The sequence below is a fragment of the Portunus trituberculatus genome, chromosome 47 (genome assembly GCF_017591435.1).
Source record: "Portunus trituberculatus isolate SZX2019 chromosome 47, ASM1759143v1, whole genome shotgun sequence".
Lineage (NCBI taxonomy): Eukaryota > Metazoa > Arthropoda > Malacostraca > Decapoda > Portunidae > Portunus > Portunus trituberculatus.
In genome coordinates, this window is record NC_059301.1 from 11,686,793 (window position 1) to 11,702,775 (window position 15,983).

At 45.3% G+C, this 15,983-nt stretch overlaps 1 protein-coding gene across 1 annotated transcript in view; it reads right to left on the reverse strand.

The window, feature by feature from the left end:
• Positions 1-271: 271 nt before the first annotated feature.
• The window catches only part of LOC123520727 (extracellular matrix organizing protein FRAS1-like), a 67,159-nt gene continuing 51,447 nt past the window's right edge, over positions 272-15,983 (reverse strand). The window contains 10 exon segments of the mRNA XM_045283282.1: positions 272-1,713; positions 3,400-3,576; positions 4,278-4,380; positions 5,096-5,229; positions 6,133-6,405; positions 6,880-7,077; positions 13,821-14,009; positions 14,318-14,440; positions 15,050-15,642; positions 15,645-15,925. Of these exon segments, the coding sequence (XP_045139217.1) occupies positions 1,156-1,713; positions 3,400-3,576; positions 4,278-4,380; positions 5,096-5,229; positions 6,133-6,405; positions 6,880-7,077; positions 13,821-14,009; positions 14,318-14,440; positions 15,050-15,642; positions 15,645-15,925 (2,629 nt within the window). The 3' untranslated portion in view covers positions 272-1,155.

A 15,983-nucleotide genomic window follows, 5' to 3' on the forward strand; every position in this document is an offset into this window, starting at 1 on the left:
CTAAAACATTACCACAGGTGAGAAGTTAAAAAACACAGGATGCTAATGTCACCAGCATTGTGGTCAGGATGCAAAGGGTAAGATGTACTCCAAAGCACAGCTGACAACCAACAATGAATGTCACTAAACCTGAAGTATGATAGAAAATGAATGGTATGGAGAGAGAGAGAGAGAGAGAGAGAGAGAGAGAGAGAGAGAGAGAGAGAGAGAGAGAGAGAGAGAGAGAGAGAGAGAGAGAGAGAGAGAGAGAGAGAGAGAGGAAAAAAAAAAAAAAAAAAAAAAAAAAAAAAAAAAATGCAGATTTTCTTTTCAATTTCAGTATCCTGAGATTCACAATACAAACATTAGCAGTGACAAAATATACAAGTATGGTCCATTCCAGTGTGTGCACTGCTCTGTGATGATGACGACAGATGGGAGGGAGGCAAGGTGACTTTCAATTTTTAAGATTTTGGGAAAATTTACAAAACTAAAAAAATTGAAATCTTGAGTTGAATAAGCCACCAACTTTATGATACTTATTTCTTTGCACCACAGTAAAATAAAAGATCATAATAAAATAACAGTACTATTTGCATGTGTGTGTGTGTGTGTAAATGCTGTCAATTGTGTTCAGTACAAACACATCCAGTTTATCAATAAAAGAGTCCAGCTAATTGGAATGCCAGTTGGGGTCAAAGAAAGGGACTTCTGCAAGCACAAGCGTGATGCACTCAGGAACCTACATAACCATCACTCTGTCTTTTTGGGGAACTGTAATAAAATGTTCCCCCAGTATTTGTACTATTTTCAAACATCCAGATTATTGGAATTTTCATGCAAGCCTCCTAGCTTTTAGTTCACGTAAATGAGGGTCCACCACATTCACAGAAATATTCAGTACATAATTCAGTTAAATAAACTCATAGACATAAGCCGAGTTATGACAAAAAGATCTATTTGTCATACATTCTGGAAAATCAAGGATTCATTGTATTCACAGAAGATATTCAGTAGATTGTTCAGTATAAAGTTTCAGGTCTAGTCCCATTCATGGTGATTACATACAATCTCTGTGAACTTGTTCACCCATTGATATCATAGAGCAGCAACTTGCAGTCAAGGTGCACACAAGTTTAATGACTGAAACACTGCTTTGTGATTTCTTCAAATACACTACACTTCAGTTCCTTCATCTTCTAGATTATTTCTTACTGTTATTGCTAATGTCTTCACTTTCACAGTCTGAAGATTACTTTCACTATTCAATGTCATATTGGGAGGCAGTGTTTTAGGTCTTTCTATTGCTTTTGTTTCACCCCTTCTTCTAAACTCTTCACGTTCATTCTTTAAGCTGCGCACAACAATCACCTTGTCTTTTTCAGATTTCTTATAAAATCTTTTCACTATTAAAATTACTCCAATTATAATCATTAGCAATACTAAAAGTGCAACCACTGCATATAATACATAAAGGAAAGTAGAATTTTGTGCTGTGGTAATTGTTGATTCTAACTGAAAGCCTCGCATGTTTGTTCCATTTCTCGTGTACAAAGATGCCAAGAAAGATGGAGTCGGAAGTTCTTCTGTCTTTTCTTCAGGCACTTTATCGAGTTCAACTTCTCTTTCAAGCGAAGTGTCACTGAGCTCAGGTGAAAATGTACTTGTTATTGCAGAGTGGAACCTTGTCTCCCGACGAGGCCGCTCACTGTGTGGACCAATTGTGTACAGCACCTGGAATGATCATCACCTATAAAGCTTTACCATATGTTGAGTAGAATAGAATGAGATATTCCACTCAAGACATAAGATATTACTGTTTGGCAGAATGATTGACAACCCTCACTATGAATTACACTACCATGGGTATATACTAAAACTGCGTGTGATCTTGGTGCTCATCTGTCTCACTGACCTTTGAACTTGTAGTGGATGAAATCCATCTCACTGAGACACAGGCCTATATTCAGAAATGCTTTGTTCTCTCACCATCACTGTTCTCCAAAGGCTCTAGTTGAAGATACTCATTCTCATAGATATTTTCTATAGTTCTGGTGATGAATTGGTAAAATCTTTAGTTTACCATAAGGAGAAACTGTATTCAAAACCCAGGTAGTCGTCTCTGTGGCCTTCAAAAATTGTCATGGTGAGAGAACAAGGCATTTCTAAATACGGGTGACAGGGCCATTGTGATATATTGGATTTCACACCTTTCCTATCATTTATCAACTAATCTGAAGGAAGGATGAACAGCTGAAAGAGCAGTGGCAATAAAATTAAAAGCAGATTCAAACTGAATGCCACTGTCTGTAAGAAACATGAGTCACTGAGGCAACAACATTATATTGTGGCAATATTCCTCAGCATACTTTGACACTATACAAATCAAGCAAATCTCTAGCAAGATTTTTCTATCTACATATATAGTATTAAAAAAACACCTCAGTAAGACAGGTCTTCTATAAACATTACTATCCTCTTCAAAACAGCTGTCTTCAAAGTTTGTGAATAATACTTAATGAATATTACTACTGTATGTGATGGCTCATAAGATGCAGCTTTTCTTCCCCCCAAAAAAAAGTCTCAGGAAATGAGCCCGCATCCTATGAGGCCCAGATTCAGCATTGAGGCAGTGGTTGGTGGTAAGTCTATGGAAACAGAGGCTCCAAAATCAAACACCAGACATCTTTGCACATGTAAACAAAGTGATGATTGGTACTACACTACAAAACTACTTTCTTTCAAGGTAACAATATGTAATAGGTCATACTTACCAGTAATTCACTTAGAATGACACCAGTCAGGAAGAATTTGCCTAAGTGACCATGCACCACGCATTGCATGTACCAAAACAAACATGGTCAGTTATGCCCCAACCCAGGTGACACGAGAAAGTTTCACTGCACACTTTTTGTTTTGGAAATGTAATAAATATTTAAAATAAAATACATTTTTTAAAATAAGGTTGGTAAATCTGCTTTCACACATCCTTTGGCTTTGAAAATGTACTAAAATACTACATTAGAATTATGTGTAGAATGATGATAAAAAAGAAAAAAAATATGATTACTACCCCTGTAGTCTCTTACAGTTGCTGCAACGCCATGTGCCAGGTACATTTTTACATCTCACAACAGGATTGATACGTAAGCTACTAGCAAATATTAAATTTTTTAAATGTAAAATATTGGGATCTAATAATGATCTAAATGCATGTGAGAGTCTTCAAATGTCAGGTGAAATCCTTCACTTCATATTCAGAGCTTAAATTGCTCATTTATCTTCTTTTTTTTTTTATCTTTTTTTTTTATTATTTCAATGTCTGCCACAACTTGGTGCGTTTTATTAGCCTATGCATCTTGTGAGCCATCAAATATGATACTAAAATTTTCAAGCCATTATTATTAACAATGAACTTGCCTGTAAGTACCACTGATGGCCTGAGTTGACCTGATACAAGCCATCAGTGTCAAGGAGGAAGCCATCCACTCCAGAGAGCTGCTTAAGAGAGGAAAACTCAGGAAGGTCACGTGCAAAATGAGCTTTCAGTCCTGGAAGGCTTAAATTGGCTTCACTTGCATAGGGCTGCTCCCGATCCTGAAAAAAAAAAAAAATAAATAAATAAATAAAAAAAAAATAAATAAATAAATAAAATAAATAAATAAATAAATAAATAAATAAAAAAATAAATAAATAAATAAAATAAAATTGAGATTTGTGATGTTTTTCCAGGACTGGACTCTCAAAGGAGAAATCATGAGGGTTATTGTAATTATCCTATAGGAATGGTACTTTGCTACTCAAAAGCCAACCTATTGCACTCAGCTTTACTGTATTCAGCAAACATTCCTTTAGTCTTGAATCTTCTACCCTTCTGACAGTCTCCTTGAAAAATGTGAAAAGTAATAAATCCTCCACAGATAAAAGGAAATGAGGCTGAAGGAAAATGCTGTATATGATGGAAGCATGTACTTGTAGTTTCTTTTTTTCAAGTCTCTACTATTAAAAGTTTATAAAATCTTTCAAACTGAGAAGATGCATTTTGTATAACTTATCTGTTAATATTGCTTTGTTTAATCTTCTTAGAGAAAGTGCATGTCAGTAATATGTATCAATAAAAAACTAAAGCATTCAGTGATACAAAAAGAGCTCACTTGATCACCATAATTATCTTTTTTTTTTTTCATTTCTATATAACTTCAATTACTAGGAAATTATCTATAAAAGACTAAGTTTCACACTTTCAGTACAAGTGACTTAACAAAAACTATGAGAAAAGGAAAGAAAGGTTACGTTACCAGAATAAGAAACCTGTGCTTCAGTGTGCTGGAGGGCTTGAGGCAGCCGTACTGAGGACCTTCATTGTAAAGCTCTCCTGTTGGATCATATGTAGGAATATACCTGCCAAGAACACCATATTGTGAGAATGGAAAACTGTTAACCTTCAGGGAAACACACAAATCCCATCAGTCATAAACCTGTTTGGTATCAAACCTGCTGTCTCCAGGCCTGCATAGTTTGAAGGAAACACAAACTCTCTAGAGAAATACTTATATTTCTTCACCTAGTTCAGAAATGTTTGTTCAATAATATTAAAGTCTTTAAATTTGATAGGATGAAGAACATAACATAACATAACACATAACATAAATAATAGGATAACAAAGGGCCACCAGGGCCCATCTAGGTTATCCTGTATCAGTTGCACAGCGACCTCGTCATCAGTACTTAAAGATACACTTACAAGTACACAATACACTATATACTAATTCTAAATATTTGGCCCATTAACAGGGCTAAGTCCTGCAGCGAATTCCTCTACAATCTGTGATCCCCATACATGGGGATCACAGATTGTGGCAAGAATGTTAAAAAATAAAATTCTACCAAGCAAACACTGTGATTCACATATGACAATAACATTCCTGACTACATGAAAATATGAATGTGGCACTTATTAAAATATGCAGAGACAAATCTGTTCATTTATAGTCACTTAAATATATGTATATTAGATATAATGATGTGAAAATATGAGATATCTAAAGTAGTTCAGTCTATTACAGCAGTCCAAGAATGACACTAAATATCAATTCCAAGCAGGCCATCTCCTTACCCGTCAGCACCAGCACAGAGGTAGACACGCTGAATGTACACCTGGTATGCTGAGTGAAGGTCCTGACTGGGATGCCACAGCACACGGCCATATATAGTCTGTCCTGGACCAAAACTGCCTGTGTAGTCAACCTTCTGTACAAGACAAAAAGATCAATAATGAATTAAAGAAGAATTGTATACTGATACTACATGCTAAAAAGTCTGTCTTATCCACACATATCAACATCATATCAGAAAGGTTCTCTACCCTCATCCTTTCTTTCACTACCAGACTGGTAAGTACTTACATATGCCTAAAACTCTCATTTCAATCTTACTTTAATCCACATCAGTCTTGGCAAAACCTCCCTCCATTCCAACACAGCCTGCCAGACTTCTAGACTCAACAAAACCACCTCTTCTCTCACTCTTCTCTCCACACCTGACCTGCTTACACTCATCCATCTGAACTCACTTTCTCCCTCCCCATCACCTTTGTTACACAGCGAGCTCATGCATCCAACTTTCTCTTCTCATATGTACTCTCAATCTCTACTCCACCCATTGTGTACACACACACACAGTGGTTAGAGCGCTGGCTTCACAAGCCAGAGGACCGGGGTTCGATTTCCCGGCCGGGTGGAGATATTTGGATGTGTCTCCTTTCACGTGTAGCCCCTGTTCACCTAGCAGTGAGTAGGTATGGGATGTAAATCGAGGAGTTGTGACCTTGTTGTCCCGGTGTGTGGTGTGTGCCTGGTTTCAGGCCTATCCGAAGATCGGAAATAATGAGCTCTGAGCTCGTTCCGCAGGGTAACGTCTGGCTGTCTCGTCAGAGACTGCAGCAGATCAAACAGTGAAACACACACACACACACACACACACACACACAAAAAAAAAAAAAAAAAAAAAAAAAAAAAAAAACAAGAATATGTAAATACTTATAATTTAAACACAAACTATGGGAATGAAAATTAAATCTTCTCTTCTTTCAATTAAGAGTCTGATTTTCTTATAACATTTATTGATGCATGTGAAAAAAACAGCTTTTCTAACCTGCAAGTTATCCACTTCTCGAGGATCCTGGAGAAAGAGATTAGGAGTGTTGAGCAGCTGGAACACTGTGTTGAGAGTGTAAACCAGAGGCACAGGACGGTGGCTTTGCTGAATGGCCAGTGGCAGAGGGAAGGCCTGAGGATGATGGGGCATGCAGGCTGGGGGATCAACAGCAGCATATGCTTGAGCTTGGGGTGCTGTGCAAGCCATCAATTCAAGTTTGTACTCCCCTGTATAGTCTGGCAGACTGTAGGTGCTGGTTGCTCGCCAGGCCTGAGTGCACACCACATCACACCACACACATAAAATAGAAGAAAAAACAAAGATTTAGCAATATGTATAACATTAAAATGCAATTTTAAGTGACACTAATTTGAAATCTGAATATATTTATGGCAGTCATAGGCCTAACACAGATGAAGTCCTGCACAGCATCATTCATAGGTATCTCTCATCACTCAAATAGCATGAGAAAATGGCTAACAAAACTGATTGCATTACCACAATTGCTATCTACAATGAAATGTTTCATGTTAAATAAGAATATTTTGCATGAAAATAAAATAAGTTTGCCACTCTTATCTAAATGTAATGGTTATGTCAAAATATATATATGGTACATATTTTGCCTCTGAAAATGTCTATTAGTATATATTATTTGTAGTTACTAAACTTTTAATTAAAATTCTTTCTGCAAGTCAATCAGATATTATAAGATTTACTGATTTTAAACATTAATATACTGACCTGTTCAGGTCCCTCCCAGGTAGAAGCTGACCACAGGAGCTCCAAGGAGAAATGTGTTTCCAGGTGGGCTGGCGGAACGAGGCGGGACATATACTGCTTTAGATCAGGATGTTGCATCACAAACTGACCTCGGAATTTTGCTTGAGTTGTTATGTCAATCACCAGTCGTCCAGAGTCATCCAGGGACATCCTTCTCACCTTGGAAAATAAGCACTAGCCGATGACATGCTCCTAAGAATATACTTTTGATCAAACAATACACAGCTTCATTAGGACACACTAGACAATTTAATACATGTAAACAATAGCAGCTTCAAATGGATTTACTATGTCAACTAGAAGATCCTGTGCAGATATAAGATGCCCTCAAACAAGAAATTCAAACAACTGGGTACTATACATATTTTGAGGTACAATCAGCTCCAGTGCGGGTTTAACTGTACTAACTGAGTGCACAATGTATTATCTGTGTAGTACTACGCCTCAGGGTATCGCTGAAACATCTCACTAAAAAAGAGGCCCCACGCACATAGGAAACACTATCCTCAAAATAGAAACAGCACAATAGCGCAGTAACCCCCACCTACAATCACAATAGCGCAGTCACCCCTACCAATAGGAACCAACCCCCCATTCCCGACCTCCCTACATCCCGTTTTCTATCTTTGGGTGGTCCCTCTCCTGATAAGAAGACGCCATTCCATGTTTCAGCGCTCGTGGTAGCTGGACCTACACTCACTAATGACTGAATCGCCGGCTCTTAGAGCCAGTGTTTTGTCTGGGTGTTTCTTTTCAGCTTTTCCTCTTGCTATTTGGCAAGAATCTTGAATTTATGGACGGATTACACTGTGCTGTGCCCTTTTCGTGTGTTTTAGTGCAGTGTGGTGCTTTTATTATGTGTGTTTTTAGTGACCATATGGTGGGGGAGCCGGCAGGTGTTCTCGAATATTCTCGAGTGCGTTAGTGGCCCTTTCATTCGGTGTGGGGCGAAGTGTTTGCTCATGGCCTCTGCTGTTTGGCTCCCTGTGCGTGTGCAGTGTTTTTAAGCCACTTTTATGGCGTTTTGACGTACTTTGCGGTCTTTTGTGCCGCCAAGTGTTGTGCGTCTCCTAAGCCCGTGTTGGGGGCGATAAGGTAGTGTTTTACGTGTGATATGTTTTCAGTTCATCATGCCTACTACCAAGTACCAGTTTTCCTCTAATGGAAAAGGGTGCGCATACGAATTTTCATGCGATGGCCATGACTTGTGTGTGCCCTATCGTCCTTGTGTTTCCAAGGACTTCTTGTTTGACACTGACAAGTGTGAGAAGTGCTGACAAAATGTGAAGTTCCTCCAATCTGTGGGCAAAGTGGATAAGATTTGCCTCCAGTACACTTCACTGTGCCGATCGTGGGAGGCGGTACAGCGTTTGGCCAAGAGGAAGGGGAAGCACATGGTCTGGAAGGACGAAGCTTTCCGCCTGGCTTTCATGGGCCGGGGCTCTCGGACGGCGGTCCCGTCTACCCCGTCCTCTGCTGGCCGCTCCTCCCCCCTCTTGTCGGTCGTGGAGGAGCCGGTACCGGGGTCATCTTCGGTACTTCACGATCCCGTGCCTGGGGATCCGTCTCCAGTGGTGCCGCCTTCTGCTCCCCCTGCCATCCCTTCGGAGCCTCTGCTTCCTAACTTACACGAGCTCCTCTCGGGGATTTTGGCCCATCTCTCCTCTGCTGCTCCTCTGCCGTATGCCCAGTCCTCGGCTTCTCCTCTGGTGGCGGATCCTCACCCTGCTACACCACTTCCCCTCTCTAGTCCCGCGTCTCAGCCATACGGGATGGATTCGTCCCCTGTCTCGGACACCCCACCTTCGGAGGAGTTGGAGCCAGAGGTTCTTCCAGAGTCGTGGGCTCCTGTGCCTCCAGATTGGCAGGTGTCACAGGTCAACAGGTTGGTCATCTTACTCCACGAGATGGGGCCACCCAGGGGGAGGCAGTTCCAGTGCCTGGTCAGGAGGTGTGCTGGGGGACGTCGTGCCACTCTCCTCTTCCATCCTGGCAATTCCGTCCTCTCTCTCAAGTGACCCAGCCTTCTCCTACCTTGCCGTTACCGACCGTGGACGAGCTCTCGCGCTCCCTCTCGGTCCTCTCTTTGTTTGCGGGCCTGTCTCCTCCTTCCCTTTCCTTCGAGGGTGAAGAGTTGACATGGCGCTCGATGGGCGTGTCATGGATGGAGGGCCAGGTGGACCAGTTCCTTAAGATGGCCAGGGACTGGTGGGATCAGTCAGCGGCATGGGCCCAAAGCGCTCCTGTTCCCAGACCGTCAGCTAAGCCCAAGACTCCTCTACTTACAGTCGGGGACTCTCTGGACACCCGGGTGGGAGTTTGGTTGTCGGCGCGTTCTCCACCCTCCTTTCCTCCTCCCTTGGCCACTCCTTCGTCGGAGACGGTGAGGCAGGCCGAAAAGGACAAGGTTGGATGCCTTTTCCTCTTTTCAGGCCTTGCTGACGGCGAAGATCTTGACGGTTCTGTCACAGAGGCAGGATCTGAACGCACGGGTGTCCTCATCACTTTTGTGCTCTAACCTCCTGCCTCTGCTGCGCATCGCCCTCTGGCAAGGGACTCCGGCGATGGCTTCTTCCGTCACTCAGGCTCTCTCAACCCACTTAACCTGCTGGAGGCAAGCCGTGGCTCCTCTGCCATCTCCAGCGCAGTCGGCCCTTCTCATGGGGGATCCGCTGGGAGCTTCCTTTGGGTCTACGCAGACGGTGGCGGATGCTCTCGCACGGTCCCCTCAGGTTGCGGTGGTTTACTGGGGAGCTCCACTAGGCCGCACAGGCTCTGCGAGAGCGCGCGTTTCATCGTCTCGGGCGGCTCCTCCTCAATACCAAGGCCCGTCGCACTTCCAGAAGACCTCCAACAGATTCCTCCCCTACCTGTCAGCTTCTCGCCAGGCCCAGTCCTCTTCACGGGAATCGCGGCGGTGACTCTCCAGCGCTGGGTCGCCTGTCCAACGCGGCCGACAAGTGGTCGGTCGGCACGTGGGCAGGCAGGGTGGTTCGTCAGGGCCTCTCCTGGGAGTGGGCTCAAGGCCGTGCCCCGCGTCTATGGATGCCTCCTCCCTTCTCATCAACATCACCTCAGCTCTGGACAATATTGCAGGAGATGCTCCTCCAAGGGGTACTGGAGGAGTATTCCGGCCCTGTCTTCCTGTCCCGTCCCTTCTTGGTCCCTCGGCGGGACAGGCAGGACCCTCGACTGGTCGTTGACCTTTCTGCTCTCAACGCTCACATTGAGTGTTATCACTTCAGGATGGTGACGCTCAAGCAGGTCAGGAGTCCCTTTTTCCGCACTCTTGGCTGACTTCCCTGGACCTCGCCAATGCATATTGGCATGTGCATTTCCGTTCCTACATGGCAGTGCAGGACTGCTCCCACGTCCTGCGTTTTACAGTCCTGCCCTTCGGTTTGAACATCGCGCCACGGGTCTTCACCAAGATCACGAAGACTCTGGTATCAATGCTGGAGGACGTCAACATCAGAACTATAATGTATCTGGACGATTGGCTCGTCCAGGGGTCTTCGATGGAGGAAGCCTGAGCTGCAACCGCCAGGACCGTCTCCATCAGCGAATTCCTCGGGTTTCACTTCAATTTCCCCAAGTCTCGTCTCGAGCCCAATCAAGATCTGCAATGGCTCGGCATGTGGTGGGATACTCAGACTTCTACCATCCGCCTGTCCGAGGACAATCGGAGGAGGGTCCTGCAGCGGGTCAGGATGGCCTCCTGGTCCACCACCTTCACCCACCGCATGTGGACGAGGCTCATGGGCTCCTTGACGTTTGCAGCTAAGGTGACACCACTGGGGCCTCTGTGGTGCAGGAGGCTCTGGTGGGAAGGCAACAGGGTGTTTCTGCGGGCAGCCCCGCACTGTCTGTGCCTGGTTCCACCACACCTTCACCGGCTGCTGCATCAATGGTTGTCTCCGGGCCTTCTGGAGACTGCGGTTCCTTGGAGGTTGTCAGCGCTGCAGCTCCAAGTCTACACAGACGCTTCGGACAGCGGTTGGGGCTTCCAGGCGTCTGACGGTCGAAAGGGCCGGGGACGCTGGGAGCAGGCCGACACGCAGAGGCACATCAACATGAGGGAGTTGACGGTGCCTCTGCTTTTCCTTCAGCAACAGGCAGACCTCCAGCAACTCCACGTTTGCTTCTACATGGACAACATAGTGGCAGTCCAGTGTGTGAAGAGGATGGGCTCCTCCCGGTCGATCTCCCTCCTCAGGACATCTGAGGCCCTCTTCAACCTGGCAGCGTCACGCCATCTTACGCTGTCAGCCGTGCACGTGCCGGGCAGGGACAATGTCTGGGCAGACGCGTTGTCCCGCAGCGATACTTCCTCAGTGGAATGGTCGCTCGACCCGGAAGTTTTCACGGATCTAGTGGAGTTATTCGGTCTGCCCGAGGTGGACCTGTTTGCAACATTGGAGAACCATCAGCTCCCACAGTACATCACCAGGAGCGTGGTCACAGCCACGGGAGGGCCGGACTCCTTTCTCATGGATTGGAACACATGGGGGTTCGTTTATCTTTTCTCCCCCAGCGACGACGGTGATGACAGTGGTGGTGCGCAAGCTGGAGACGTTCAGGGGCCGAGCCCTTCTCATCGCCCCTCTCTGGAAGGCCCATCCCTGGTGCCAATGTCTACTGCTCTGGTGTCCTTCCCCTCTACCTCTCAACAGACTGGCGGTACGCGGCCATGGTGTCCGTCAGTCTGGAATATCCTCCAGCTTTCACACATGGAGTTTCTGCAGGCGTGCTTGACCACCTCCCTCTCGCCTGCGGTCTCCTCTGATGTCATCAAGGGGTCCAGGGATTCCACCCTCCGCCAGTACGAGTCAGCATGGAAAGCTTTCCAGCTTTTTCTCCGCAATCGGCCTTTTTCTTATATTTCTTTACCTCTTGTTTATGACTTTTTGTCCTATATGTTCCATGTCAGACGCAGAGCTGCCCCGACCGTCGCCACCTATGCGGCTGCTCTGGCGGACCCCTTGTCATTGGGGTTTAACATCACCATCAGAGGACGGGTCCTGGATTTACTGAAAAAGGGTCACTTCCACTGTGAAGAGACCAAGGATCTTCTGGTCTCTGTCCAAAGTCCTGACCCTCCTTCGGGGCCCTCCATTTACTAATTCTACCCCTCAACAGAGCTTGTGGAAGGCACTGTTTTTGGTGGCCATGGCTTCCGGCTTAAGGGCTTCCCAACTTCACGCCCTTATCCGGCACCCCTCCTGGCTGGTCTTCTCCAGGGATGGGCGACGGGTCTCCCTAGCACCTTCTCCCAAGTTCTTGGCCAAGAATGAGGGAAGGACACTCCTTGGCCCCTATTGTGCTCCAGGCGTGGATGGAGGGACATCACCACCACCCCCTCTGCCCTGTGGAGTCCTTGCGACGGTATGTTGGGTCGACTTCCAGTCCCCAACATACCCATCTGTTCATCTGGCCTGACACCCACAAGCCCCTATCCAGGATCCACATCTCGAAGGTCCTCTGCAGGGTGATAGAGGAGGCAGATCAAGGACATGCACCAAAGGGGCATGAAGTGAGGGCCATGTCGGCCACCATGGCTTTCCTTCACCACTTCTCCTTGGACCAGATACGGGAGCATGGACAGTGGGCTTTGGACTGCTCCTTCGTAGCCCACTATCTGGATCACACACTGGAGGAGGTCCCTTGCACCTCCATGGCAGGGCCTCCTTCGCCTCCCGGACCCTCCTCTTTGACCTGACGGGTCGGAGTTGTGGGGGGGATGGCAGTGTCAGGGGAGGTCGTTGGCCACCCTACGGGTCCGGACCTCACCCCCATCTTACATGGCAACGACGCGGGACCCTTTCCCTACCCTCCGGTAGAAGGAGTCTTTGCCGCTTCCAGAGCCTCTCTTACTCCTCCTGGACCCCTCTCTCCGACCCAACGGATCGGACTTTGGGGGTGGGGGATGGTAGCTTCTGGGGAGGTCTGCGTTCACCCGAAGGGACCAGACCTCACCCCTCCCAAAGGTTGCCTCAGCTCTACCGGACCGTCCTCCACACACCGGTCCAGGTATGCTGCTCTCTTGAACCATTCTCACTCTGCCAGGTTAGAGGTTCACAGTACCCTTCCCTTTCAGTATAGTCTGGCGGCAGATCCTTCCTCCACTTGTGATGCAGCTAAACCCGCACTGGAGCTGATTGTACCTCAAAATGTGATGTCTGAGTTACCGAACTATTGTTCGAAAACATCTATTTTGAGTGAAGCAGCTCCAGTGCAGGTGATCGGGTCCCTCTTCCACCGCTTCGCTCCCTCCCCCGGTCATCCTTCACCAGACTCTGTTCTCATGCTTCACATGGAACGGCATCTTCTTATCAGGAGAGAGACCTCCCAGAGATAGAAAACGGGAAGTAGGGAGGTCAGGAATGGGGGTTGGTTCCTATTGGTAGGGGTGACTGCGCTATTGTGATTGTAGGTAGGGGTTACTGCGCTATTGTGCTGTTTCTATTTTGAGGATAGTGTTTCCTATGTGCGTGGGGCCTCATTTTTAATGAGATGTTTCAGCGATACCCTGAGACGTAGTACTACACAGATAATACATTGTGCACTCAGTTAGTACAGTTAAACCCACACTGGAGCTGCTTCACTCAAAATAGATGTTTTCGAACAATAGTTCGGTAACTCAAACATCGCATTTTACAAGTGCCAAGGTCATACCATGGTTTGAATGTGTGTGGTACCAAGAAATTTAAATGATTGACCTGTTATGCCTAATATATATCTTAAGCTTCAATTACTTTCTTTTATTAATAGTTAGATGCATCTGCTGATGAAATTGCAAATATTTGGATACATCTGAAAATGGACATGCAATAATGATAAATCACATCAGTAACAATAGTTCTTTATCCTATGTGACACAGAATGCATAATGCCCAGCTCACCTGCACCCTGGCAGTGAGGGAAGGCTCAGTGACGGGCCCACGGTGCCACAGTAGAGTGTTATAGTACAGTGACACTGAAAGCTCTGTGCGGTGGTCAAGGGACGCCCAGCCAGGGGGAGATGTGGCATGGATTCTTGAGATGTACAGAGGAACGCGTACAGTCAGGAAACTCTGACCACTTGATCCAACCTGACAAAGAGATACATTACAAAACCTGCTCCCTTAACATGCTGGATGCAATTGGTAATAATGATCACAGCATAAATAGCCCATACAATAAATTGCAATCAGGCATGATTTCTGATTTCATAGCAATAACAACTACAAGAAACTGAACTTATAAAATGACAATCAAATGAGCACGAGGTGATCAATTTAGCATTAATCAACTACCATAAGCATGTGTACTTTGCAACAACTATGGGTTTATTGATTCCAAGTAGTATTTGACTGAGCTAGATATTATATAAAATTAATAAAAAAAAAAGCATACATACCTGGAAATCTGATATCACCTGCCCTCCACAGCGGTCAACCAACTCTGACATTGAGAACCAAGCAGAAAATGTCCACAAGCACTTCTTCATGTCAAGGTGCTGATAAAGTTGTAGGGAACTACTCTGTGAAAAGGAAAGATAATGTAAGTATGGAGTTCAGTGTTTGTTTATTACTACACTGTATGTTCTATGCTTGAGGAAACATGTGATTCAATAATTTAGTTGTGAGAGACAAAACAAAACATCGATGTGCCATCTGGAAAACACACAGAAAAGAAAAATCAGGTAAATTTTTCATGATTACCTCTGTTTACAAACATTTCTGACACACCATATTGTTTTGGAAGAATGAATCATTTAGCAGCATTTCTTTCTACATATTTTCTTTAGTTCTGTAGCAACTAGTTTCTGCATTTAGTGCAAGAGTTTGTTTTCCACTCAAAGACTGATTACATGGAGTGCTGAAATGCCTTTAATGCAGTACAAGAGATGCCATCAGTATGAGGATATGAACAAGAGAACAAGCTAGAATGTCTCCTTGAGAGGAATATCTTCAGTTATTGATCTCCTTCCCCAAAAGATAAAGCTAAAGAAGTTGACATGTAAGTTTGCACTTGCTAGTCATGTTACGTCCTTTCAGTACACTACAAAACAGATAGACATCTAGTGGTTTAGTTCATGCAAAAATACAAGTCACACATTCAATAGTCAAACAAGTGAAGTGAAACTCACCTCCCTCTCAGCCTGGTACCCTTTGTGAGAATCGGGAGACTGCAGAGCTCTCAAGAATCCTCCAGCAGCATCTAGGTTGGAGCAGCGGTGGTGTGTGCGATACACCTCCTCTGTCAGCAGGTAGCGAACATTATGTAGAGGAAGAGTTGATATCAAAGGAACCATGCCGTCTTGGTGGGGAATTTCAATATGGACTTTGATAGTGTTGGGATGATGTTCTTCAGAGGCATTAATATAAGTGAGGGAGGCCTTGAAGGACTGACCCTGCAGCCCACCAGCAAGTCCTGGAGCCATCACTGCCTCACACACCCCATTCTGGCTTCCGATTGTTGCAGCCTCACTTCGCAGAGGAATGCCATGTGTACCTTCGCCTTGGGTGGGAGTGGCAATACACCGAACCCAAAAGTGCCGTGCAAAGAACATGGATTCAAGGACCTTGCTGTGTGAGTTTGCAAAGTTTGTATCATCTGAAAGAGAATAGAAGGGAGTGAAGCCACTACCTCCCTCAGCAGGAACAGCCACCTCCCATGAGTACTGGATGGAGGAAACGTTGATTCCTGCCTCGGCACACATTTCTGACGTGACATTGCTCCTGGGTAGCTGGCCTCACAGGGAGTCACACAGACCAGAGGGTGGCCAGGGCTGGCAGGTTTCTTTACATACTCTGCAACATCATGGTAGTAAGGAAGGGAGACAACAACAGGTGGTGCTGGGAGAATCCATCCCTGTCCATCCACACGTGGCAAAACAGTGATGGATGTGGATATAAGAGTCCCAAGCTGAGTATTGGTGAAGTCCTCAGGCGTCAACAGTAATGTGAATGTCCGTGGTGCTTTGTTGCCAGGGTTGTGCAGCAGCATCACCTCCAACTCCATTCTAAGAAACAAAACAAAACAAAACACAGCTAACAAATAAGGATCATTGTGATCATACC